Source organism: Lacerta agilis, chromosome 7 (assembly GCF_009819535.1).
Source record: "Lacerta agilis isolate rLacAgi1 chromosome 7, rLacAgi1.pri, whole genome shotgun sequence".
Lineage (NCBI taxonomy): Eukaryota > Metazoa > Chordata > Lepidosauria > Squamata > Lacertidae > Lacerta > Lacerta agilis.
The window spans coordinates 64015711-64042014 of NC_046318.1; the positions used below are offsets into that span (position 1 = coordinate 64015711).

General features: G+C 38.8%; 1 protein-coding gene across 7 annotated transcripts in view; it reads left to right on the forward strand.

Moving 5' to 3' along the window:
• The first annotated feature begins 16422 nt into the window (after positions 1-16422).
• The window catches only part of VPS13B (vacuolar protein sorting 13 homolog B), a 360398-nt gene continuing 350516 nt past the window's right edge, over positions 16423-26304 (forward strand). For 3 of the 7 annotated variants that reach the window (XR_004427068.1, XR_004427069.1, XM_033155647.1), the window contains exons 1-3: positions 16423-16651; positions 18268-18434; positions 24428-24571. Coding sequence is in view for 5 of the 7 variants with exons in the window: in XM_033155647.1 (XP_033011538.1) it covers positions 18288-18434; positions 24428-24571 (291 nt within the window). In the remaining 2 variants the exon portion in view is untranslated. The remainder of the gene's footprint in view (positions 16652-18267; positions 18435-24427; positions 24572-26304) is intronic. The other 4 variants (XM_033155648.1, XM_033155645.1, XM_033155646.1 and 1 more) reach the window with 2 other exon arrangements.

A 26304-nucleotide genomic window follows, 5' to 3' on the forward strand; every position in this document is an offset into this window, starting at 1 on the left:
CCCCTCCTGTTAGATATGCTGTAGAAACAGGGCTTCGAATATGACCTATCTTGAATAGTCAGCATAAGAAGAGTTTGCTGGATCAGGCCAGTGGCCCATCTAGTCCAGCATCCTTTTCTCACAGTGACCAATCAGATGCCTATGGGAAGACCAAAAACAGGACTTGTGTACAAAGGCACTTTCCCCACATGTGATTCACGGTAAGTGTTATTGAGGGGCATAGTTTTGAGATACCTTCTGGTTCTCTAAGCCAGAGGTAGACATCTTGGTGCCCTCCAGATGTTTTGGACTCCATCTCTCATTAGGTCCAGCCAGCATGGCCAACGATCAGGGAAGAGTTGGAGCCCATGACATCTGCTCTAAGCTATCATTTCACACCCATCCTCATCTTCCTTTGCATTTACACAACGTGCACCATAGCCGACATCTAGGCATCTTTCCCCTTTGCTGTTGAACATTCCAGTGCCATGTCAGGCTATGCCTGGTCATTTGCTACCAGTGTTTGAAATGTCTGCAGAACTGGGGACTTAGCACAGCCCTCCATCATGCAGTAAAGGAGAAGCTGAAGTTTTAAATAAGCTTGGTATTAAGCCTCCCTTTTCTGGTTTTAAGTATCGCTAACAAATACAGGCATGGAGATGTACAGCAATTGATTGATTAGGATGAAGAAGGAACAGATCTATAATCTGTCTCCTAGCCCAGTGCAGATATGTATACATCTGAGTATGAGATAAGGAGGTTTCAGAAGAAGCTGGCATATTTCCCTAACACAGCTAGGGAGATGCATATCCAACTTTTGGAACTGTGGATTTTTTAGTGCCTACATAACTGTTAGATTGCATAATGATTTTATTAAATGCAATTAGCTTTTAACATTCCTTAAAATATAATCAGAACTATAAAATGTGCAACCTTACGAAGGTAGAACACTTTACCTGGACAATTCACAATGCAGGTATTTCTTTGGAGGACTGAACCCTGTGAAGGAAAAGGCATACTGGACAAATGCACTTCACTTAAAAAACAGTATTTTGTTTTAGCTGTTAAAAATGTCGTCTTAATTAAGCATAGCTCAGAGATAGTTAAGTTTGCTATCAGAAGAAAATATGAAATAACTGGGAACTCCCAAGTTGAACTGTATACCGCTGTCACCTGTGTGATAACTTCATGTATTCACACCTTGATCTTTGCACAATATTATTGCATTCCTGGCACAGATAATATATGGTTTTTAAGATATATATTATAAATAGATTCAAGATAGACCCAGCCTATGGACAAGGGCTGATAGAGTAAGCAAATATTGTGTGTGTGTGTGTGTGTGTGTGTAATCTTGTTACATTTCTTACTAGTCAAGGTTGAGTAATCTAATGCCTTTGTAAAATGCTATCTTCACTTAGATCTTCTTTAGTAGGCCATCTGTCAATCATAGAACAACAGGATTCCAACTAAACTTTTTTTTTTACCAACAACACTCTCATGTCAACGCAGCACTGGATTATGTGTTCATTCATATTCTGCTATAAACTAGTTAGTGACTTCATCTGAGTTACAGGAATATATGATCTTGTGCAAACAGGAAGTAAAGGAAATCATCAGCATAATTACTTACCCTCTTCATACAGCAGTCCTTCCTTCCTTCCTTCCTTCCTTCCTTCCTTCCTTCCTTTGTGGCACTTGCCACTTTTACCTTTCCTCTTTGTGAAATTGACAATCTGCTTCAAGGTACTTCCTCAATCTGTTTTCCATCCATATTCATATGAGGGACTTGAAGGTGAGCTGTACAAAAGGGGAAATGTTATGCAGGTAATTTGCAACTTCAACTTATACACATTAAACTTGTGTTTATTCAGCTTTACATGCATGACAACATTATTTTAACTATTAAAAAGAGGGTGGAAAGGGAGGGGGCATACTCCGGGGGGGGGGGCACACACTTTGGCAACCTCACCCACCATTGCACCCAATGTGTTTTGACTATATGCATTTTTGGGTTTATGTGCTTTCTCCAGAACATAACCCCTACATAAAAGGTAAAAAGTAAAGGTAAAGGACCCCTGGATGTTTAAGTCCAGTCAAAGGCGACTATGAAGTTGCGGCGCTCATCTCACTTTCAGGCTGAGGGAGCTGGTGTTTGTCCACAGAAGGTAAACAGCGTTTCCGTGTGCTCTGGTTTCCGTCATGGTGTTCTGTTACCCCCTGCATACACTAAGAGTCGCCTGTAAGCAGAATCGCAGAGTGATTCTGCAAAGACCAAAATGTGGTAAAGCCATACTTTCAAGTTATCATCTGGATAAGCTGCTAAAGTAGATAGTACTGGGCCAGATGAAACACTGATTTCTTCAGTACAGTATAAAACAGCCTATAACATCTGGTTATCAGTATATATTTTAGCTACTGCACAGACTTCCTTGGTGTGGACAAATGTTTGCTGGCATAACATTTGAGCGAGTCCTGGAAATGGAGAATGGTGTCACTGTGGATGTTGTTGGACTCAAACTCACATCAGCTTCAGACAGCATTTCCAATGGCTAGGGAGAATGGATTTGTGGATCAACGATATTTGAAGGGCCACGTTCCCTTTTTCTGCTTTAAGCACAATACAGCCTATGCAGTAAGTGGCATCTTGCATGTGCAAAACTATATTAATGGGGTTTAATGCAATAGAAACAGCTGTTTGGAACTTTACCTCCATTCTAGCATGGGCAGCAATTTGTCTTCTCTTTTTTGTTTGTTTCATTCTCTTTTGCTTGGTTGGTACTCTCTTTTTCTCCCCCCACCCCTGTAGTTCATATTTATGGCACATAAAGTGGATTGCTTAAAATGCTTACAAGAGCAAGTCAGGCAACAGTTTAACCTTTGACAAAGGGAGCATTTTTAGATTTAACTGAAAGCACTTAGTTAAGAAAAATCTGTTTCCACTTTGCTGATGAGATATTTTTAAACAAATGGCAGGTTACAGCTACATGTGGCAAAGCTATGGTTTTTCTAAAAGCCTGAACTTCCATTCTTTATTCCTGTGAAGTCCAGGGATGTAATCAGAGTCATATGACAAAGGGTACAGATTACACTTCCAAACAAGTTCAGAAATGGTACTTCATCACAATGCATGCCCTACAAATCCATTAAGTGTCCTCTGATTCTTTCCCAGTGAGACTATGAATGCAATCCTATGCATACCTAAACAGAAGTATATTCCATTAAGTTCAACAAGACTTTTGCCCAGGTACATTAAGTGTGCCTAAGGCAGCAATCCTGTGCCCACTTACATGGAAGAAAGCACCACTGAACTCAATTTGGACTTTTAAGTAGACATTAACAAGATTGGGCTATAACTCATAAGACTGATGCTTAGTAATCCAGCGCATGAGTCATAATGCAGTCTTAATATACTAATATAAAACCCTGCAGGTTGGATTATATGTGTGTTTGATGTAGGTGTTCTTGTAGACCTGTTGAAAAGCCAAGAAAATAAAGATATTACCTGTCAAACAGGTCAGATCTGGAGAATGCAGCACATCCAATTTGCATGGCCAGATCACTCTCAAAACAGGAGAAACAGAAGTAACTCATTGTTTCAGCTAGCTATGTTACATCTGAGTTAAGGCACAGGCTTTCCTGGATATGAAGGCTTCTGGGACCATAGGTGTTTTTTTTAGAGATACAGCACTGCTATAACATAGATATCTTCAGAATTTTTATCCACTTTGTTCTGAATTCCTGTGCAGTTTCTACTCTACATAAGAATGCAGTCAGATTTGGCATTTGGGAGGCATATGTTCCAAGTTATTTGAGAAGCACCAGCTTACTCCATTGGAAGACAACATGGAGTTGTACAATGGCCACCACCCTGGTTAAACCAACATGCTCTGGCATATCTGCCTTGTAGGAAGTGTGGGAGGGGGTAGTTGGGTTATTGGTTTTTGTTTGTTTGCTTATTATGTATTTTGTATTTTTATCTTGTATTTTTATGCTGTGAACTGCCCTGAGATTTTTGGATGGTGATAATAATAGTAATAATAATAGATTCATTATTTACAGTGGTGCTGTAAGGGGTTAGCTGTGGGGTGTGTGTGTGTGCTGAGCCATGGGTCCCTTGCAGTGGGTCCCAAAACTACTGCAGGAGATTTGCTTTCTCACATTGTCTCAGTCCATGGATTTTCCTTGTAAAATTCAACTAGACATGGAACACCCCCCCCCCCCCCCGTGCAGTGTTGTTGATGTTGTTTTGAACTTGCAATGATCTGTCAAGGAATATGACTTATATGTACTGAGGGAAAACATTACATCAGAATCTATTCTGAGCAGCTGATTCCCTTTGAAACATATCATCTTTGTGTCTCCATTTGCACATGCAGCATAAGCAGCTGAAGACGCATCTCTTAACACAGAAATGATTTAAAAGATGCTGGGAGTGGAATGGAAGGAAAATCTGTGTTACTGTCATGCTAAGCTGGAGTGTGCAACGAATGATCCCATCCTTATTGGTATTTGGGATTCAGAACAGGCAGAGCCAGCTGTTTAGGAGTGTTGACTTTTTGAGTGTTAAAAGACACATTATGCCTTCTTCTGTGACCTCCTTCCAAAATTGTTCTTACTGTTCTTAATATATCCAAACCGATAGCGCTTAGGGAATTTGAGGAAACTATTTTACTGGTTTGCATCATCAAGCAAAAATGTATTACAATGCAACCCAGTGTGTGCCTATGCAGAAGTAAACTCCTAGGTGTGTGTATATTTATTTTAAATTTTTGTTATTATAAAAACACATTTTTAAACTGAACCTTCATTCAAAACATGGATTCCGATACAGTAGCAAATGCAGCAATACATTAAAAAAAATCAAAACAATATATCTGAGAAACAATAGGATGTACAGAATTGCAACTTTAGTTTAATTGTTGTGGAATCTTTATTTTGAATGCTGACGAGAACTAGAAAAAGGGTACTGGGCATGAAGTTACAGAATTAAGTGGTACATAAATGATTAAAGCAAAACAAGCAAAAATATGGGAAGTTCTGGCCTTCACGTTCAAGCCTCGGCCTGCCGTGCATCTCACTGCCTTACAATTGGATTTCAGCCCAACCTGCCTCGAACAGTTGCTTTTGCGATGAGAAAATGAGATAAATATGACAAAGTGCTTTAAAAGGATTATGGAAGCAATTAATAATAACCCCCTCCCCAAAGTTAGATTATATTCACAAACCTATAGAGCAATTCTATGAATGTTTTCTCAAAAAGTAAGCAGAAGTAATTCTCTTCAGTTAAACAATACACTGTAAACCAGACATAAAACATACACTGAATTCTTCATACTCTTAATGTGAGGATTGGGGCAGTGGGGTGGGGGTTCTGCTGCCAAGAGCAGTGGTGACAATGACAGCCACTTGCCATTTGGATGGTGGCAGAAGTCACCTGCCTTTTCACAAGAGCTAAATGTTACTAGGAAAATAACCTGGGGTGTGTGGTAAACCAGACTTTTCTGCGTAAATTTAAAACTGAAGACCATTAAACAAATGCATATCCAAACTAGCAGAAAAATGAGTCTGTGGTGTCTGGTGGTGTAGAATTGTGTTGTTCTCTTTTAACAGGAAATTGTCTGTTTAAATAATGAAGAGTAAACCTGGACTGAAGAAAATCTAGATTTCCTGTTCACTGCCGCTAACTTTAAAATGGTTTAAATAAAAATTACAGATTGTAGCGAAGTAAATTTTACTCAGAGTAGACTTATTGAAATCAATTAACCTAATGTACTCCTTCATTGTCTCCTGAGGCGGACGGATGTCAACAACAAGAAGTAAGTCATGTCCAGTAATTTCAAGGGGCCCGCTTTGAGTAGGAGTAACACTAGATACAGCTGTGTATTCCTCCACATTAACCTATATACAGTATTGGTCCTCAGTACGCTTACATTAATGCAACTACAGCTATTAAAGCTTCAAAATTAACCAAATTTAAAAAGGATATTAACACATCAGATCAGCAAAAGAAAAAAATTAAAAGTGGGGGGGAGGGGAGAGGGGGGGAAAGCTCTACTACAGTAAACAGAACTATCTTTGCTCGAGAATTGACCAAGCAGGTCTCCCTTGGCAGGGAATTCCACGAAGAAGTCTTTACAACTTGAGGGGCCTTGCCACCAAACATATACTGTACCTTACATGCAAAAAGTCCCAGAAACTCCAAGTAAGGCTAAGCCTGGGAAAGACTCTATGAGACCCTTGGAGAGCTGTTGCCAGTTAGTGTGGGCAGCACAACAGCTGATGGACCATGTTCTGACTCAGTATAAGGCAGCCTCCTAGGTTCTTAACTGACTTAGAGACAGTTCACATTGTACTGTTTTTCCTAATGTAATAAGTCCTTGGCTGTGTGCATGTGGTCACAGGGAGAAATGTTGTGATACAGGGAGAAGGTGGATGCAGTCAGACTTTTGTCCAGCTGCATGGATCACAGGAAATGCTACTGACTGTGTTCATGAGACCTGCTCCCTGTTTTCAGTCCGACTCACGTTCCACCTGGCCTGGAAGGGCCCTCACTGACTCCAGCTATGAAGTCTCCTGCTGCTGCTGAAGGTCCTTAAGGACCATCTAATAGTCAGCCCTTCAAGATCCGGTCCCTGTTCTCTGGCTCATTTCCCTCCAACCTAGCCAGGGGTGTGGGCAATTTGATGTAGGTGTTGCTACTTGAGGCAATGTTTACTTTGGTTTTAAGGTTTATGTTTTTTGTTGCTATTTAGATTTCATTTTTGTATTTCTGTTATTGAGTCTTAGTATGAATGATCGTGATTGTTTCATTGTGTGACAGCTCCGTCAATAGAACATGAGAGTCTTAATCTCAAGGTTGTGGGTTTGAGCCCCACACCGGTCGAAAGATTCCTGCATTGCAGGGGATTGGAATAGATGATCCTCATGGTCCCTTCGAACTCTACAATTATATGATTCTGTGATCTTAGTGCACATTTGTTAACATGAGACGGCTTTTGTAACGGTTAGGGAATTATCTTGAAATACTGAATTAAAGAACCTTTTAATGAGGGTGAAAGAGGAGAGCACAAAATATTGTCTGAAGCTCAACATTAAAAGAAACCTACCTCCTGGCATATAGAAGGGGAAGAAATGGAGGCAGTGAGAGATTTTATTTTTTTTGCCTCCATGATCACTGCAGATGGTGACAGCAGTCACAAAATCAAAATACGCCTGCTTCTTTGGAGAAAAGCAATGACAAACCTAGACAGCATCTTAAAAAGCAGAGACGTCACCTTGCTGACAAAGGTCTGTATAGTTAAAGCTATGGTTTTCCCAGCAGTGATTTATGGAAGTGAGAGCTGGACCATAAAGAAGGCTAATCGCCGAAGAATTGATGCTTTTGAATTATGGTGCTGGAGGAGACTCTTGAGAGTCCCATGGACTGCAAGAAGATCAAACCTATCCATTCTGAAGGAAATCAGCCCTGAGTGCTCACTGGAAGGACAGATCCTGAAGCTGAGGCTCCAATACTTTGGCCACCTCATGAGAAGAGAAGACTCCCTGGAAAATACCCTGATATTGGGAAAGATTGAGGGCACAAGGAGAAGGGGACAACAGAGGATGAGATGGTTGGACAGTGTTCTCAAAGCTACCAACATGAGTCTGACCAAACTGTGGGAGGCAGTGGAAGACAGGAGTGCCTGGTGTGCTCTGGTCCATGGGGTCACGAAGAGTCGGACAAGACTAAACAACAACAACAATAACAATATTATGTGAGCTTTTCTAATGCTGTGAACTGCTTTGAGCATGTTTTACCCTGGAAAAGTACACTGGTGGTAGTGATGTGTTGTTTTCAGTGATGATTTGCTCACACGTATAAAAAAATGTCATGAGGCACTGGAGTTTCTGCTGCAGTTAGTCTCATGCTGTATCATCCAATTCCACTTGACATGAAGACATATTAAGGTTCATGTTTGGTTTAAGATTAAAATCTGCTGATAGTGGTATCCAGTACACAGCACTCTCTTCCCAGTCTACCACAGACCTGACGTAATCCTATCTTCAGGTAAGCAGAAATCAGCAAATAATTAGCATAAATATTCCCAGCTTTGAAACACACAGAGACCTGTGTCCCCTTTACAGGATTTCCTTACCTCTACACAACAAATAAAAACATATATATATATATATATATATATATATATATATATATATATATCCAGAAACTTAACTTTCCATCCAGGACAGAAGCAGTGAAAGCAAGCAGACATCTTACTTGCTACTAGTGTTAAACAAGAGCAAGTCCCCAGCTGCCACACTGCATTGTATGGGGATATTTCTGCAGTTTGTTTTGTATGGGAACCCAGGTTTTATAGCCAGATTTCCTGGCAGCACGCTGTGCAGGTTGCATGTGAAATCTGATTGAGGTGAGTGAATTAATGTGGTGGCGGTTTGGAATGTCGTCCAGCTGCCAGTTAGAATTATGTTTGTTTGCCTTTGGCATAAGTGTGAACGGAGCAGCCATACATTTCAGAAGTGTGAGCGTACATTTTTACATCTCACACTAATGAATACATTTTTTTGTATCCTTCTCACTTGGGAGAATGCATTTGTGGCTGTTGTTTACCACTTGTGTGGTACGGGGTGGGGGAACTTTGACCTCAGATTTAATGCGGCAAATACAGCACTAGATAGATGAACAAACTTAATTATGTCTGCAATTAAAAACATAAATGAGGCCATGAGATTTAGGGCAAATTTTGGATGGCTGAAAGGCAGTTTTTATAAGAATAACAAATCTTTAGAGACAAAGTTATTGAAAGATTTATTTATTTATTGCAAAAAATGTATTTTCTTTAAAAATAAAATAATAAATCACCAGTTTCACATGCACACCCTATGTCTCATCCTCATGCACAACCTCTTTTATCAACAAGCTGATGGTAATGCAATTTACAATGTGTTTTTCATTTGGAAGGTGCTATATAAAATTAAATTGCTGTTGCTGCTGATATGGCCAGAATTTTTCCCCCAACCAAAGCTGTCAATAACTGACACTAAACCAATAAGTTACAAAGTACACTGCAATAGTGTCAGACACCATTGGCTTCACTCTTTATCCTAGATAAACTATTTTCTTTCTTTCTTTAAACAGATTGGAGGGTCAGTAGGAGAGGTTACATTTATACAGTATATGGTATAACCAATTTTCATCACCTTCTAATTAATGCATACAAAATCCCCTCTTTTATGTGTTTTGTTGACATGATTTTTCTTATATAATGTAGATGTGTCTGCCTGGCCCTGCCTAAATTACTTCAGGACATGAACCTGGGGATTTGAATATGTAACTTACTTTCACAACAGCTGACATTCCAAACTGTGTAATAACAATTACAATTGGAAATAAACTTTGCTTGCAGTTCTTTACATTGAGCAATTATATGCAGTGTTTTCTTTATTTGTTTTTAATGAGGATTTTTCCTGTGTACCAAGTGTCAAATACTTGTAATCAGTTGTGAAGGACACATTAATGTGTAAATCAGCAGGAGAGGATCATGTCCTGGCCTTCATACATTTTAGAGATTTTAGAGAATGTACAAATCTTCAGATATTAGGTGGGGCACATGTGTTTTGGTACTCAGATTTGTAGTACAAGACTATAAAATGTAGAAAGTCCTGTTCAGACTGAATGCTTTCCAAGATGAAAAGAGGGTTTGCAATGTTAAAATATACTGCAGTTTAAAACAAAATGTGTTCAGTACCCAGTAGAAGAATAGGTAAATCAATCACAATAGATATAAACAGAGGCAATTTTGACAAACATGTTCTATAAAATATGTACAAAGTCCATTGCTTCTCCCATGTAACTATAGCTCTGGAATTTTTGGCACTTTACCCATCATTCTGTTTTCATACACAGAATAAGTTGGGGGGGGGGCAATATCTCCAGGTATTTGTCTTTGACTCCCCCCCCCCCAATTCATTTTGGACCAAATGTGGACTGTTGACCTATGAAAGAAAGCTAAAGTTGCTTTAATATGAAAATAGGGACATTTGATTGATTTGGAACATCTTCATTTTCATGCAGTGTTGGAGAGTATGTGATTGAGTGATAGCCGAGAGGTATATAGGCAGATCCTGTTAATTCACAGGCCTGTGAAAACACAATTTAAGGACTGTAGGACCACATGATAAGAGATTCATCTTCCCACAATGAGACTGATCCAAGTCCCAGGTATGAAAGCACTTGGAACTGAGGTCAAAATCAGAATGCAATGTTTCCAAGAATTCGTAGTATATGGAACTGATATTTAGATTTGATAGGTAAGTCTCAAAATGCTAACACTGTGGATTCCATTTCCCCCTTTTCATTTTTCCCCTTCTAAGTTCAATAACATAGTGATTATAGTGTGTCTCATGAACATGGGAACTCCTCCTACATATCCTTTCTTTAAATTTAAACTTAGACCAATCCTCCTCTCCTTGAGTACTTCCTTGTTTTTGCCAAAATGGCTGCATTTGTTGGCAGCAAAACCTGAATAGAATTTTTAGCTGACCTGCTCCCTCTTCTGGCTGGCATCTAGCTTTGCGGCACCAGAAGGAAAAATAAACAGACTACACGTGCATAGGTTTCTTTAAAATAATGTTTTGTGTTTATTTCTTCTGATTATCCGCAAGCTTAGTGGTTTTATTTTATTTTTTATGAGAGATATTAATCTTGAGCGTGACAAGAGAGGACACTGGTGTATGGGTTGGAGTAGTTCAATGGACCATCAGGTATATGATCTTTAGTTTCATTTTTTTGAAACAGTGAATAAGTTGAGGTGTAGTGCAAGATGAGAAGTCACAACTACTGAGGACCTGTGACCAGTAGTGGCTAATTTATCTTTGTTCTTTACAGGTCTCTGTTTGGGTTCCTTCATCAAAAACTCCCTTTCAAAGATGGCAGATTTCAGTCCCACTATGTTTTAAGGACACCATAGATGCTGCAGTGTCAAGGCTTCCTGGACATCCAGGCAGCTCGTCCCCAAGGACCATTCTCAGGATACCAGGCCCTATACAGCCCCTGCTTCAAAGCTAGCTCCTCAGTCCAAGGAACTAAGCTCTGGAATTTGACTTCTGCCTAGCCCCTGCTCCGTATTCCAGGTTGCTGCTTTGTCTGACCCCATTCCTGCTTCTGGCTCATTTGGGTGGATAGTCAACTCCTGAAACCTGATGGGCCAGATCCAACTGAGGCCAGAAGCACATCAGACCGTGTATCCTTTTTACTCAGCTTGAGATTAAATGATAAATATTTTACAGAAACAGAACAAATAGCTGATTCAATTCTGTCAGTAGAGCTGATAGAGAGTAGGTACCTGTGCGCAGGGTGGTGAACCAAACCTGCAATCCTGAGGCAGATGAGGAATAAGAGACTGTCTTGCCTCTTCTAGTGCTCTGCTGGAAGTAAGAGAGAATAAGCACTCTTGTGCTTCTCTGTAGTTTCCCTGGTTTATATATATATATAATTATTCACTACCATTGGGAAGACTCAATATATTCAATGCCCAGCTATTTGAATACACTGAACACTTTTCATACAATTTATATTGTATAATTATGCGGTGACTGAATACTTAGGATTTCTTCCCACCCCTCTACCCTCACTTATGCTGACCTCCTTTACTGTTTAGCTCCAAAGTATAACAGTAAGTTAAAAAAACAAAAACACCAGAAGTTGAAAAATACATGCAAACCAATGTACTGAATCTGCATAATTCAAAGAACAAATTAATACAATTGCACACAGACAGAAGTGTATTCTGTGTATATATGGGCCAAATTAGGATCCCTGTTCATATTAAGCATATTAAAGCAACAAGAAAATAGTTACTGCTGGTCACTGTTGTTTCCCATAATTATTGTATTTCTAACAGTGTGCTAAATTTGCAGATTACTAGGGTCAGTCCCAACCCATGCTTTTGTAAAAATAAAAACTCTTTCCATGTATTTGGCTGTAGCCTCCATAATTTACATTTTTAGTGAAATAACATTTATTGAAACTGTCCATGTTCCAATGGGATTGTTCAGAATGGAAAACAAAGCACTGTCATTAGAAGCACACAATTAAGCAGATGGAAAACAAAGGTATTGCTGTTGTGTCAGCATGAAATAAATCTGGTTAACTTCTTCACCGCTCTTGTGAGATACATGTAGCCTGTTATACAGCACTTCTGCTTTCCAAGGTGTCAAATGCACTTACTGCCTTTTTCTAAGAAGCCTGATGTTTCTCCACAAAGCTCATTTCATTGTTTTTGGATAAACTTGGGTGGCGTCAGTCATACTACAAAAAGACATTAAGTACTGTACCTCCCTGGAAAGCAACAGAATCATGCATATCATGGAGTAAAAAACTCTTTTCAGATATTTGTATTGCAGTAGGATAGGAGGAGGAGGAGGTGCTGCTCTGATTAGAAAGGAGTAGGAGGAGAGCAAACCATCAGGATGTCAAGTCCATTGAAGAAGAAAAGGGAAAAAAGAACACATCTGTTCTCTATTCTCCTTCTCCCAGTGTCTGGAAACACACAGATCTAATTTCTCATTGCAGCTGGCCACAGGGAGGTCAATTTGAGTGTATTCCTATTCTCTGAAGATTATCTCTAGAATTCTTTGGTTCCAGTCCCAATTTCTAGCTGTCTTCTGCTTTCAGCCCAGTTTGCAGAGTGCATTTTACTCAAATGCATTTTGTTGAAATTTGTATGTGATTCTTGAATCCACTACAAAGTTGACTCCTGAGTTCCGCAGAGAGGAATCTAGTTCCCCCTTGTTGGTTCACATGTGGCTGTTGTTTCATATGATTGCCTTTAAGCTCTCATCCCATGTGATTCTTCATGAATCACTGCCCACTTAGTTGCTCTTAACTTCCTCTGCTTTATGTTTAGATTTTAATCATTTTCCTTAGAATGTTACAAGGGGTTCATTTGTGCTCCTGAAAAGGAACTCTCCAAGGCTATTGACAGGATGTTTTGGTATTTGGTCAATAGGTTGCATTTCAGAAATAGGCAGAAAGAACTCTTGTCCAAATAGCACATGCTCTGAGCTGATTGGGTAATGTCCCAAAGCTCGCCTTGTTGAGGGGGAGAAGGCTCAGCAACGGACCAAATGACTTTAGCGTGCATGTATTGGTCCTTTGGGATTCTGATTATTTTTAGACTTTCAGGTTCAGATTAGGCATACTGGAAGAAGATTAATGAAACTTTGGAAGGGTGGTGCAGAAGAAAATTTGCTTGTAAATACTTATTGGAATTATGTGGCCTCAATAGTTCTTTCCAGAGTGATTTCTACATATTTGGCTGCTTGTATTCCAAAAGTAGTTGAATAGACATTTTCTGGTTTTGAAAGGATAGGCCCACCAGCACAACCAAATACTTTGCTGCCCCAGCCAGTATGGCCAATGATCAGGGATGATGTAATAATAATAATAATAATAATAATAATAATAATAATAATAATATTTTATTATTGTCAGTTGTATTGCAGCAGCATCTGGAGGGCATCATATTGGCTTACCCCTGGAACACCAAAGTGGAAGTTCTTCCTTTTTGAGATTCTAGTTTGACCAATCATATCTAGCCGGAGCCTCTTGGCTCTACTATAATCCGTTTAATAACAATATAACCTATCAATTGATTCAGCTGGATAAAGAAAGTATGGGTGGCTGGGAGACAAAATGTCTTAATGGATGGATTTGCCTAGTTTAAACAATATTTTTGAACTGTTTGGCATTAGGGTGAAAGAATAAGAGCCAGTAGATGTACGGTGGGAATAAAGATTTTAATTCTTTTTGGGTATCAATTTATGATACTGTCAGGCTGTTCTTAGCACTTTTGGCTCAGGAGAGGAAATTGACTTTAGTCTAACCTTAAAGACTTGAGATTTGGAAAAGTCAGCAGTTCCTTAATGTTTGCAGCTCACATGGGAGTTTTAACTGTTTGCCAAATTAGTGAAGCAACCCTTTCCATCTTCTTCTCTAAAGATGGCAGAAAGTGTTTTGTTTCTGGAAGGAAATGAGGATGTTGACCCTATGCATTGGAAGCATTTTCCTTCACCTCCTCTTGAGACATACACTTACATATGAGCAGGATTTACACAGCATTGTAGGAAGAAATGGTCATGCAAAAGCAGCATTTTTGAATAAACACAAATAAAAATGTGAGATCATTGCATATGTAATATTTCAATAAGAAATCTACTATTTCTAACATCTATGTGATACTCTTTGAAAACAAATGGTTTCTCAGAAAGAAGCTGCCATTCATGTTTCACCATGCGATAACATTGTGCAACTTAAAAAAAAAGAATATTTAATACTGGTAGAAATGTTTCATTCAAAATGCCAATTTCCATTTGGGAATAATATTCATTTGTTGATGCTCAAATCTTCCCAGAATATCTAAATAAATGTATGTATTTGATTAAAAACAGGGTAAAGCTGTTTTTGCAAGTTCACAGATTTTATTTCTTGTAAGACCAAGGGCATAAATCTGAGGACATCTGGAGGTTACAATAAATCATGGACCGTTAAAAAAAATATTTTAAGGCTATTTATCATATTTGTACATCATATAATGCAACCAGAAACACTTTTGGGTGGATGCTTCTTGGTTTCAGAAGTATTCACTCATGAGATGTTCAAGTGAAAGATGTTTTGTCAAAAAAAATTCCATTTTGTGTTTTATTGTTGTAAAACACAAAATGGAAAATTGCAAAATGACTTCATACACTTTGGTCACGAATCTGATAAAAAGGTTGAGAATTACTGTGCATATCCTTAATCCTCACAATCAATTTTATGTTCAGGATTATTTTGCCAGCAACACATTAAAGCATAGCTCCTGGAATACTTTTTTTAATGTTTGATTAAGAATAAAGATGTTTATGATGTTTGTTACAGTATAACATCATAAAACACCCCTGTAGAATTGTGGTTCCTCCTTCTCTTTCCACTGCATTCATGGATAGAAGACTGAAGGTTGTAAAGACATTATCAATAAGCTTCCAAAGTTTAATGCTTCAAATGTCTGTCAAAGGGAGTCATATCTGATAACTTTAGTCTCATACATGTTTTAATAGTCTGTTATGATGTCCAAATGTCCAATGTAGTTTAAAGATAATCTGCCTGTCAATGATATTAGGTGCAGAAAATAAAGGACCACCACCTTGTGTGAAATGTTTCTGGTTTTTCTTTTCCATGGGAAACCTTAATATTCTGGGTAATCTGGAATACTTTACTGCATTTCTAATCAAAGTTGCAATATAAGAAACGACTGTTTATTGCTGGCATGACACAGCAAAATCTAAAAGATTGAAATTCAAGATACACAGTCTAAATTATAAGTTATGTGCAGTACTACTTTTTAGGAGTGTGGAGGAATCATATTATTTCCTCCACGTTAATATATTTTTTTTATTTTGCATAAAATGTAAGGATTAACAGTTCTGTAAAATGTCTTGTGTTCCTGCTAGGAAATGTGGAGATACATTATGTCAGCAGGAGGCCAGCAAGTTGCCTCAGTGACCATTGCTTACACTGTTTTAAATATTAGATTGTTATATCTTCTTATTCCTCTTCCTCAAGTTACAATGGTGTTTCAAGGCCAAAAGAAGATACCCTATTATTGCCACCTACTGGCTATAATATAACATAATACTTCTCAATTATAATTGCCCATAAACTATTATTTTCTAAGAACTTCCACAGCACTTGACCCTAAAGATTTTGGTCCTGAAATATATGACCCAATGCTAAATTTAAATGCTGAAGTTATTCAACTTGCGGAAAAGAAACTCCCTCTCACCTCTGCACCTCAAATAACCCTATACTGTACTTAATAATCAAAACAAAATAAAAAATTCCTTCCAGTAGCACCTTAGAGACCTACTAAGTTTGTTCTTGGTATGAGCTTTCGTGTGCATGCACATAAAAGCTCATACCAAGAACAAACTTAGTTGGTCTCTAAGGTGCTACTGGAAGGAATTTTTTATTTTGTTTTGTTTTGACTGTGGCAGACCAACACGGCTACCTACCTGTAACTGTACTTGATAATCAACTTGTTCTTCTACCCTGAAAACTTTGCAAAGTGCCAACCTATCCAACAGTGAGATAGTTATATGAGGTTATATAAAGGAACCAAGACATCAGAAGCTGGTAAATTCTAGTTGGCCAGTTGGTTTGAAGTAGTAGTTAAGAGATGTAATACCGTGCTGTCTGAAATCCTTCGTTTTAAAACAGCACTTTCCCCCCTCTCCCTCCCACCTTGCACAACCTCAGGTCCGGGCAGGAAGCCGTCGCCGGGAGCTCCGAGCGCCCCTCTCCCTCCCTTCCTCCCTCTCAACTGCAACCCTTCGCGTCCCCGGCTGAAGCCTCTCTCTGAAGCATTCCGCCGGATGGTGTCACCGCCAAATGCGTCCGGCTAAACGGAGGCGGCGGCGGCGGCGGCGGTTGTTGTGAGGCTGGAACCCGGAACTGCCTCGGCGGCCGACCAAACAAACCTCAGTCTCTCTTGGCCCTTGGCGACGCCTTCTCGGCTGCTGAGCATGAAGGGCCGAGCTGAGGACGGGGCGCCTCGCGGGGAGTGAACCACCACCGGCGAGCCGCTAGTTGCGTTACGGGCAGGAGAAGCCCCATGAGGAAGCCGAGGCCGCGGTACGGTGAGAGGCGTCTCGTTGGGGGGTGGCAAAGGGCGCTCAGCTTGGGGGTGTCGGGGTGCCTCGCGGGGAGCGTTGAAGCAGGAGGAAGGCGGCGGGCCGTGGGGCGGGGAGAAGTTGTTTAAGAAGCGTGTTGGAGAGAGTCAAGGGTCCTGAGCCTGGGGGGGGGGGCATGAGAATCAAGGGATGTTGTGGTGGGATGTGGGGTGGTGAAAGTTGCACGGCGCCTGGTTGGGTTCCCCGTGGCAGAATACTCGCAGGGCGACTTGCCCTCTCGGAGCCCACGTGGAAGAAACTGCTAAAAGTTTACACCTGGTTGGTTTGGGTCGCGTGACAACAAGGATGAAGTTTGTATGATGGTGTGTTGACCTTAAGAGAGAATAGCAAAATAGCTTACAGCTGTGTCACCTGTGACGCCGTGTGCGAATGCATTGGTTGTGTTTAGGATGAAGGAGGTTTGGGAAATTACAATAATCCCATATGTTCTTCATGCTAAACAGAACCAACACACCATTATTGTGATAACCTGCAGTTTGATAAGAGTATATATTTAAAGTAGGTGAATAAATGAGGAAATTAAGTTATTTTGGATACGCAGAAGATATTAAAAATAAATTTAAGGAACTGCAGAAAGGTGGGAGTCAAGTTTTGAAATGTTAAAATGATTGTAAAATTAGTGAAATGTATAAACCTGAAAGCATAATTTTTTAAAAATAAAATAAAATAAAAAGAACATTTGTGACAGAAATGCCACATCCCATAGCAATAGCCCAGTGAGTGGCTGGGGAAGCCCAGCCAGATGGGCGGGGTATAAATAATAAATTATTATTGTTATATATTGATGGAGGGCACAAGGAGAAGGGGACGACAAAGGATGAGATGGTTGGACTGTATTCTCGAAGCTACTAACATGAGTTTGGCCAAACTGCGGGAGGCAGTGAAGGATAGGCGTGCCTGGTGTGCTCTGGTCCATGGGGTCACGAAGAGTCGGACACGACTGAACGACTGAACAACAACAAATTGTTATATATGTTTGCATGCGTTGCTTCAGATTTGTTCTCTCCTACTAGGCACTTTAAAATGAGTTGTTTTAAATTGATACGATAGATGCATTGTTTTATTATTATGGGTCGCATACAAAACTTATTATATTTGGGCTGCAAATTGTCATCAGAAGTGATACACACACTGGTGGTGAGATTACGAGAGCTACAAAACTTATAGCTTTGGAATTGCTGCTTAACAGCCTGTGCTGTAAACAAGTTAAGAGAGAGAATAATATTATTTAAGTGAATATTATGTTCAGTCACCTGTAGGTATACTTTAGTGCTAAGATACAAAGTTTAAAGGGGCCTGCTACGATAGACTAAGCCTGTGAATGCTTACTGGAAGTCTCCTGTATTTGCTGTTCTTAGTATAAACCTCACTGAATTCAGTGGGACTTCTCAGTTGAAATGCATATGATTTGAATGATGCATAGCTGTTAAACTGCATCAGTTTAAATCCAAGTACAGTACTCTGATTTGAAAGTTTCTGTCAGTCGCAGTAGGTTTGCTTTCTACAGTATTTTTATGCATACTAGGAAGATATAACGTGAGTTTTTATTTTTTAAAGGTTCCATCAACAAAGACACAATGCTTGAGTCGTATGTGACTCCTATTCTAATGAGCTATGTGAATCGCTACATTAAGAACTTGAAGCCTTCTGATCTACAGCTATCACTCTGGGGAGGAGATGTCGTTCTTAGCAAGCTTGAGTTAAAACTTGATGTACTTGAACAGGTATGTTGTTCTTTGTGCTTAACTCAAATAAATTAATGTACTGTAACATTAAATAAGCTGTCCTGAATTTACTTTGGGTGAATGATACCCATTTTTAGCATTATTGAGACTAGTGTATATTCCATGTTTCTCGGGAGTAAAATCATGTGAATTTAGGGTGCAAACGGTGCCTTACTACTCTGGCATACTTTTCTATGATAATGCATATTTCCATGTTTGTGAAGCCTGGCCTCCATTCCTCTCTCAAGGCCCTCCATAGCTCTGTCTCAGGCTGCCTAATTCTATATAGGTGGCATTTCTTTCCCACAAACATCAAGTACCTTTGTACTTACATCTTCTGTTGCTGAGTACTCAAGAGGCCTTGGGATACAGAAGCCACAAATATTGTGCTCCCATTGCTTGATCTAAGGGCTTCATGAAGGATGATCCTTCTTCACATAACATATTGTTAATAGAATGGACCTGACATTTTCATGAATTTAAAAGGAGCTCAAGTCTATTTCTGCATTTGTCTGAGGTAATGAGCCACCTGCTATATTAACATAATTATTTACAATTAAGTATAGTAGACAGCACTACAGGCCACTTGAAGTTGTCTTCCTTGCAGTTTGTTTGAAAAGACACACTTCATATTTTCAGCTGAAGCTTGCTAATTTAAGCTGTTTCTCTTCTGAATATTGTGCTGAAACGATAAAATGGACTTTCTACAGAAAATACTTGCACAATATAACAACAGTCTTGTGTTGAATGTCAATAACATCTTGTTTCTAAAACTGATGTTGCATCTTGTTGACTTAGGGAAAGTAACTTTGGTTAGGATCCAGTGATGCAATGTATGTATACCTGCACCTGTTGCTTGCTTTGGTACAGCAGTTCTATTGCTGAAGAGACAAGTTGCAAATCCTCAGATGTGGGCATTGTTGCATCATAACACAGAAATGTAGGGATGACTCTGCGTGGTTCTCCTGCTATGTGTGCAAATCTTGAATATTACTTCTTTCCTCTGGAGCAGTGTTAGAAACTGAGATATGAAAGCTAGGACCTAAATGGCATCTTAAACCTAGGTTATGGGCGCAACAATGGAATGTCTAGGCACACTTTTTTATAACAAGAATACAAAGCTGAAAATGAATGAATGCAGCTAAAAACGTATGTTCATTTTTCACATGGTCCTTATTTGAAGACTGCAAAAAACAAAGCCATGCTTCTTCCCCTGCCCGCCTCCCTAATAGGGTGTCTTCTCCAATATTCAGAGCGTGGCTGGAAGTGGGGAGGCAGAAAAAGGTCCTTTTCTTCCACTCTGCAGACAAGCCCTGGATTCTCCCTACACCCCCTTTCCATCATATAAATATATCTTTTTTGGCACCACAATTAACACATATTAAAGGCCTACACAACTGATGGCAGAAACACCCACCTTGAGTGTCCAGTTCGCAAACCTAAGACCTATCGTATTTTTCTGTGTATAAGACGACCCCTAGATCCATTGGAAGCCTAGCGGGGAGGAATTTCCAACACCCTCAGCGCCAACAGTGGCAGTTTTAATCTGAAATCTTAGGCGCAGTATTGCGCCCAGAGCTCAGAAATTCCCTGTTGCAAAACATGCCTAGAACAATGGGAGTTTCAAACGCTGCTCTGGAGAATAAACTCTGTTCGTCAGTGGATATTACTCCTGACTCACTGTGCATTTTTATAGTCCTTTATAATATAAAAAACTTGCTTTGGCTTACTTTCCCTGTACATTTATCTAATTACTGTTAGAATTAATTTGATTCAGTGTTAATTGGTCATGTGTTGTGTGTTTTATGATTTTTAGATTTTTATGATTTTTATGATTTTTAATTATTTTATTATACAGAACCATGATATACTTTATGAGCTAGAAGTTTATAAATTGTTTTATAAATTATATATATATATATATATATATATATATATATATATATATATATATAATGCCTACATCATGTTCATGTGATTAAAATGAGCAATACTTTTTATCTCATATGGAAGTAAAAAAGATTAATAGATGAAAATGACCTTTGTTGATCAATGTTTATGAAGTTTAAAATTGCCACACACTGGTGTATCTGAAACACAATATAAAGAGCTACAATAGAGCTACATTATAGAAAGGCTTTTGAAATTGAGAAAAAATTCAAGATCAAGTGTCACACATGGTGTGGAGGAGGCTGCTTTTTGAGGAATATGCTCTGTGTTCTAGCATAAACATTAAAAAAATAACTTCTGAAGGATTCTCAAATTGCTTGGCTAAATTGAACATATTTCTAGACCTCGAAATGAGTTTTAGAAAGAATGTGGGTATGATGTATCTGTTTAAACTTGCCTGTCATTAAAATGGATGTACACATTTGTTCTATGTAGCATCAATCAACATAATAAAGATAAATTCTAATGTAAGATGTTGGACTATATTCTTTTTTGACATATGTATTCTTGGCAATCTTGCACTTTCAGTCAGCATATTAAAGAAGCTCTCTTCATCTAAACAAGAGAGAGCATACAAAACAGATGTTTTGTTTACTCAGGAGTAAGTTGTTGTTCAGTGGACTTGCTCTCAAAAAAGTGCATTGGATTGCAGCTTTAAGTGGTGTCTCCTGGGTTGTCAGCTTTTGACATCTGACTTGATTCTATATTTTGACAACTTCACTTCGTCAAAGTGAAAAAAAACCCACCGACCTGTATTTATACAACAAAGAGTGAGTCAGGCAGCTGTCATAAAGGGCAAACAAGTTGTTTTCAAAATTTCAGCAGCTTTCTATTATCCACTTCTATGTTTTCTTCACTGTTATTCTCTACCCTGATGGAGGCTGAGCTCCTGTGTTTCCTCTTGAAGCATTATGACAGTGGCATTGAATCTTCTATCTTTTCAAAAGTTGTGAAATCGCTACACAATAGTAGTAGTTCATGGGAACCTATATATCTTAAAACCTAGCTTATAAACACAGTGGACCTGAACCTGATCTCGAGAAACAGTTGCACATCTTTTCATAAAAACAGAATTGAACAGTAGCCCCTAAAGTAACTTCTGTCCCCTGCACCATGGTGCTATCTCACAAACTGCTGCTGTAATATTGTGCAAGGGTTGGTGTGTGTTTGTGTATGTACACACACACACACACACACACACACTGGCCTGTGCATGTGTACACTCACACCCTTGCCTGAATGGTTGCACATATAGATGTTAACATGTTTTTAATTATTTTAACTGGTTTTATGTAGTAGATCTCATTTCTCATTGGCATTGCTTCTTGAGTACATGCATTCCTTGTTCATTCAGCCTCTGTTACTCAATTCAACAAACAGCAGTTCATATGCCAGAGTGCTTATGGATCAAGGCAATTTTATGTAGGATCAGAATATAATGTTTCCCCTAGGCTTGACTATACAGTAGCTTCTAATGTTTGTTGTTACATGACTTGTCTGGAGTTCCTTTTATATGTCAAAAGTGAACTGCAAACGTGCAATGCAATTCACAGTGCAACATCCCTTATTCATGACACAGTTGTGGAATAAGGGGCTGACTTGTTATACATTATTGAAACCTATTGGGTGAGCTAACTGGGCCTCACCTTACTCAGATTGGCCTGCCTGAGTATTTGGTGTGGCACCAATCCAGAGGGTGGAGGGTGGTTGCTCTTGGGCGGGGGTCTTTAATATTCAAACTGAGTCCACCTTATTAGGACCACCTCAGAACTTTATGGCCACCTTAACAATTGTGGGGCTGTCTCAGTATACCATTGACCCAGCACATATTGCATGTATGGCAACTGATCTGGAATTTGCTACAGAGTAAATTTGGAATTACCCAGTGGCTGTGCGGAGTTTGACCCTGTTGTTGTGGGTGGAATCACTCACTGGTGAGGTTTGGATTGGCTGTGGCTGTCTCCTCCTGTGGAGGTGTGGCACCCATTAAGATGGATCTTTGAGCAATGAATCAGACCAGTTCATGGCTAGGTCTCAGGTGGTACACATCTCAGAGCAGCTACAGCCAGGCAGAGGTGAAGGTGTATAATCATGCCTACCATGTGGCAACATTGAAAACACCTGTTCCACAACTGTTGCCTCCTTTTTTTAGTGGCGAATGGTCTGGTTAAATCAAGTTTGGTAATAAAGACAGATAATTGTGGAGGATGCTGAATGCTGTTTGTGCTGACTAGTAAGGAGGAGATAGACTACTGCCAAAGCCATAGGTATATTGTATGAAGCTTTCCAAGGAGGAGCATGATGGGAAGTTGGATTTAATTACCTCTGAAGTTTTATTTTAGTCACTGGAGAGTAGAGCATACAGGAAAAGGTTGCCTCCTCTTCTGGAAGGTAGGGTTAAAACTGGAACAAACTGTTAAAGGTGGCAAGACTGACAAAGAGGGAATCTTCTTAGCAGCCTTACAGGCCTCAGGGCCTGTTAGTTTTTTCAGGACAACGGAAAAAGGAGAGAAACACCCGCTCAGGCATATTGCCACCTTTCTCTTTTTTGTGTGTTCTGTTTCTACTATGGAAAAGGAGTGGGAGATCTTTGCTGTTTATACTTGTGGGCGATGATTCATACCAGTCAGTATAAGGTCCTGGATGAGTTGGAGAGTGGGATGAAAGTTGTTAAGTTGCGCAAAGGTCACAAAGTAGAGTGGGGACTTCTTTGTGTGACTATCTTGCTGGGTTTTACCCAAGGTATTTTATTAAATTGAAATTTGTAATTGCTACACTTATTGCAGTTGCTTTGTTTGCATTATCATGGAACTGTTTGTTGTTTACTGGGTCTGTTTATATGATTTTGTAACTGCTGTACATGGTTATATTTTTCTGTATGTCATTTCTTCTTTGTTCTTTTGTTTCCGCACTCTTGGATTGAAAATATTCAATGAATAGCAGGTTATAAATATTTCTAATAAATAGGTAAATCACTCAGAAGCTCATTGTGGTTTATGTAGCACTTTGAAGGCAAAATTGCTCATATTTGCTTCAAACTTGGTGTCATAATTGTAGCAAGCCCATGCTTTTAAAATCTGGAAGGAAGGCCTTGCTTTGCCCATTGATGGGGATGAATCCATGTGCTGATTATACAAGGCAAGGACTCCTCTGTGGCAAATGCCCTGTATGTGGAACTCCTTTCCTGGGGATGTTTGGTTGTTCCCTTCCCTTGATGGCTTTCAAATGCCAATGAAAGATGTGCATCTCATCTTTAGCACATGGTTGAGGAAAGTTGTGTTATGTTTTTATATTTGTACTTTGATGCAAAATTTTAATTGATCTTCTGATTATGGTTGTGAGTATATTTTTGAATTCTGTTAAGTATTCTGAACTCCCTGGGGAGGAAGGGTGGCATAGAAATTTGATAATAAGTGTTTTATTGAAGGCAACCTCAGGATCCACTTCCTAGCTTGAGAATTCCTATTCAAGTTTACTTTAAGCCTTTTGGTATCATGTGTTTTTTTGGGGGGGGATTAGCAGTGTAAGACCATTTTATTCATTCATTTATTTTTGTTTGGATTTTAGTGGCCATAGATAATTAGGCAGAGGAGCCGCCCAGAGTGGCTGGAGAAACTCAGCTGGATGGGCGGGGTATAAATAATAAATAATTTTTATTATTAGAAGTTTTGATTAACTGTATATAGTGTATGGATTCTATGTTTTATAAGTTGTGCTTGTTTTTTCAATAAGTCTTTAAGCTTAGAACTGAATAAAAGCCAAATGAATTAATGCAGTGTGTTTGTGTGTGTGGTGTGATGTGTCAGAATAGATACAATTTGACACAGATTGGTTATGTTCTTGGTTGATTTATATGAATGAGGTAGTTTCCCATTATCTGGGAAACTATTTTGAAATGCACCAAAATTTATGCCAGACAGTTTGCAGCAGAAAAACTTGCTAAATTGTATTTGGATAACTAACTATATGCTCAAGACGCTCATTTTATTTCATTTTGTTTTTAATAGCTAGCTTGGTAATTTGATATGACCTTTGTTTTCAAGGAGCTGAAACTACCATTTACATTTTTAAGTGGACACATTCATGAACTGCGCATCCACGTACCATGGACAAAGCTTGGTTCCGAGCCAGTTGTGATTACAATAAATACAATGGAGTGCATTTTGAAGCTGAAGGATGGAGTCCAGGTAAGAAAATAACATGCAATCTTTAAAAAGACAATATATATGAACTTAATGGATTTTACAGGAACTTGGATACATGGTTAGTTTCCTTAGCAAAAGGCTACTATGATGCTCATCTTATCATGGGGTTTTCTCTTGAAAGTCACTTTCTATTGCTGTCAAGTCGTGATTGGAAGCTCAGTTTCTTCTTGATTCCACTGATTCTTCGAAGAAGGTGAAATGTGTTTCTTGCTGTAGCGATCTTTTGGACTAGCTATAATTGTTCCAGTTTTCTTTTCTTTTTTTTCTTCAAAAATTTATTAGTTTTTTAAGAATACATAAACAATACAATCAATAAAAACATTACAACAAAATACACAAGAATTTTTTAAATAAAAACACTTATTTAAATCCATCTATCCTTCTTTTAGAACATTGTAAATTGACTTCCTCACACCCTCTCCGTCTGTGTTCCTTAAAAATCATCTTTAGTAATTTCTTTACCGTTTTATATTCTCATATTAATACACTAATCATCTTCTCTTATTTAATAACCTTAACATTACTTCCTCTATTATTACATCTTATCTAACTTCTACTAACATGAGTTTGGCCAAACTGCGAGAGGCAGTGAAGGATAGGCGTGCCTGGCGTGCTCTGGTCCATGGGGTCACGAAGAGTCGGACATGACTGAACGACTGAACAACAACATCTAACTTCTATATCTGCTGCCTATCTAATCTTCCTGCTTATTTTAAATACTAATCTTAGCATAATTCTTCAAATAACCTTTAAATTTCTTCCAGTCTTTCTCCACCGCGTCGTCCCTCTGGTCTTGGAGTTTCCCAGTCAGTTCAGCAAGCTCCATATAGTCCATCATTTTCATCTGCCATTCTTCTATCATTGGTATTTCTTCCAGTTTTTTTGCTAATAAAATGCTTGCTGCTGTTGTGGCATACATAAAGACTGTTCTATCATCTCTTGGGATTTCGTGGTTTAGAATACCCAGTAAAAAAGGCTTCTGGTTTTTTTTTACTAAATGTGTTTTTCAACACCTTTTTCAATTCATTATATATCTTCTCCCAGAAGTCTTTTACTTTCGGGCACGTCCACCACATATGAAAAAATGTCCCTTCTACTTGCTTACACTTCCAGCATTTATTAGATTGTCCATGATACATTTTTGCCAACTTAACCGGTGTTAAATACCACCTATACATCATTTTCATGACATTTTCTCTCAAACTATTACATGCTGAAAATTTTATACCTGTTTTCCATAATTTTTCCCTGTCCTCTAATGTGATGTTGTGCCCTACATCCTTTGCCTAATCAATCCTAAAGTACTAACTATAATTGTTCCAGTTTTCTACTAACTAAAAATCTGGATCTCATTGCTGGAGTTGAGTACTGGCATCCTTCCAAAACAAGGAAGTGATGTAGGGAAACTAGTAGTTTTTCATTATTATTATCGTGCTTCAATATTTTCATACCAGTGCTCTTAACAAATTTAAATTTTGCTTTTAATTTTTATTTCAATTTTCTTCTTTGTCATCCTGGAATTGATCTTCATAGTTGAGTTTTTTTCCTTAAAAACAAAACAAAACCTTTCCCATCAATAAGATGTTGAATATGCAGAAGGAATGGGAGGGATGTTGAGATGAAACTACTACTGCTACTGCTACTGCTACTGCTACTGCTACTACTACTTTATTATTTGTACCCTGCCCATCTGTCTGGGTTGCCCCAGCCACTCT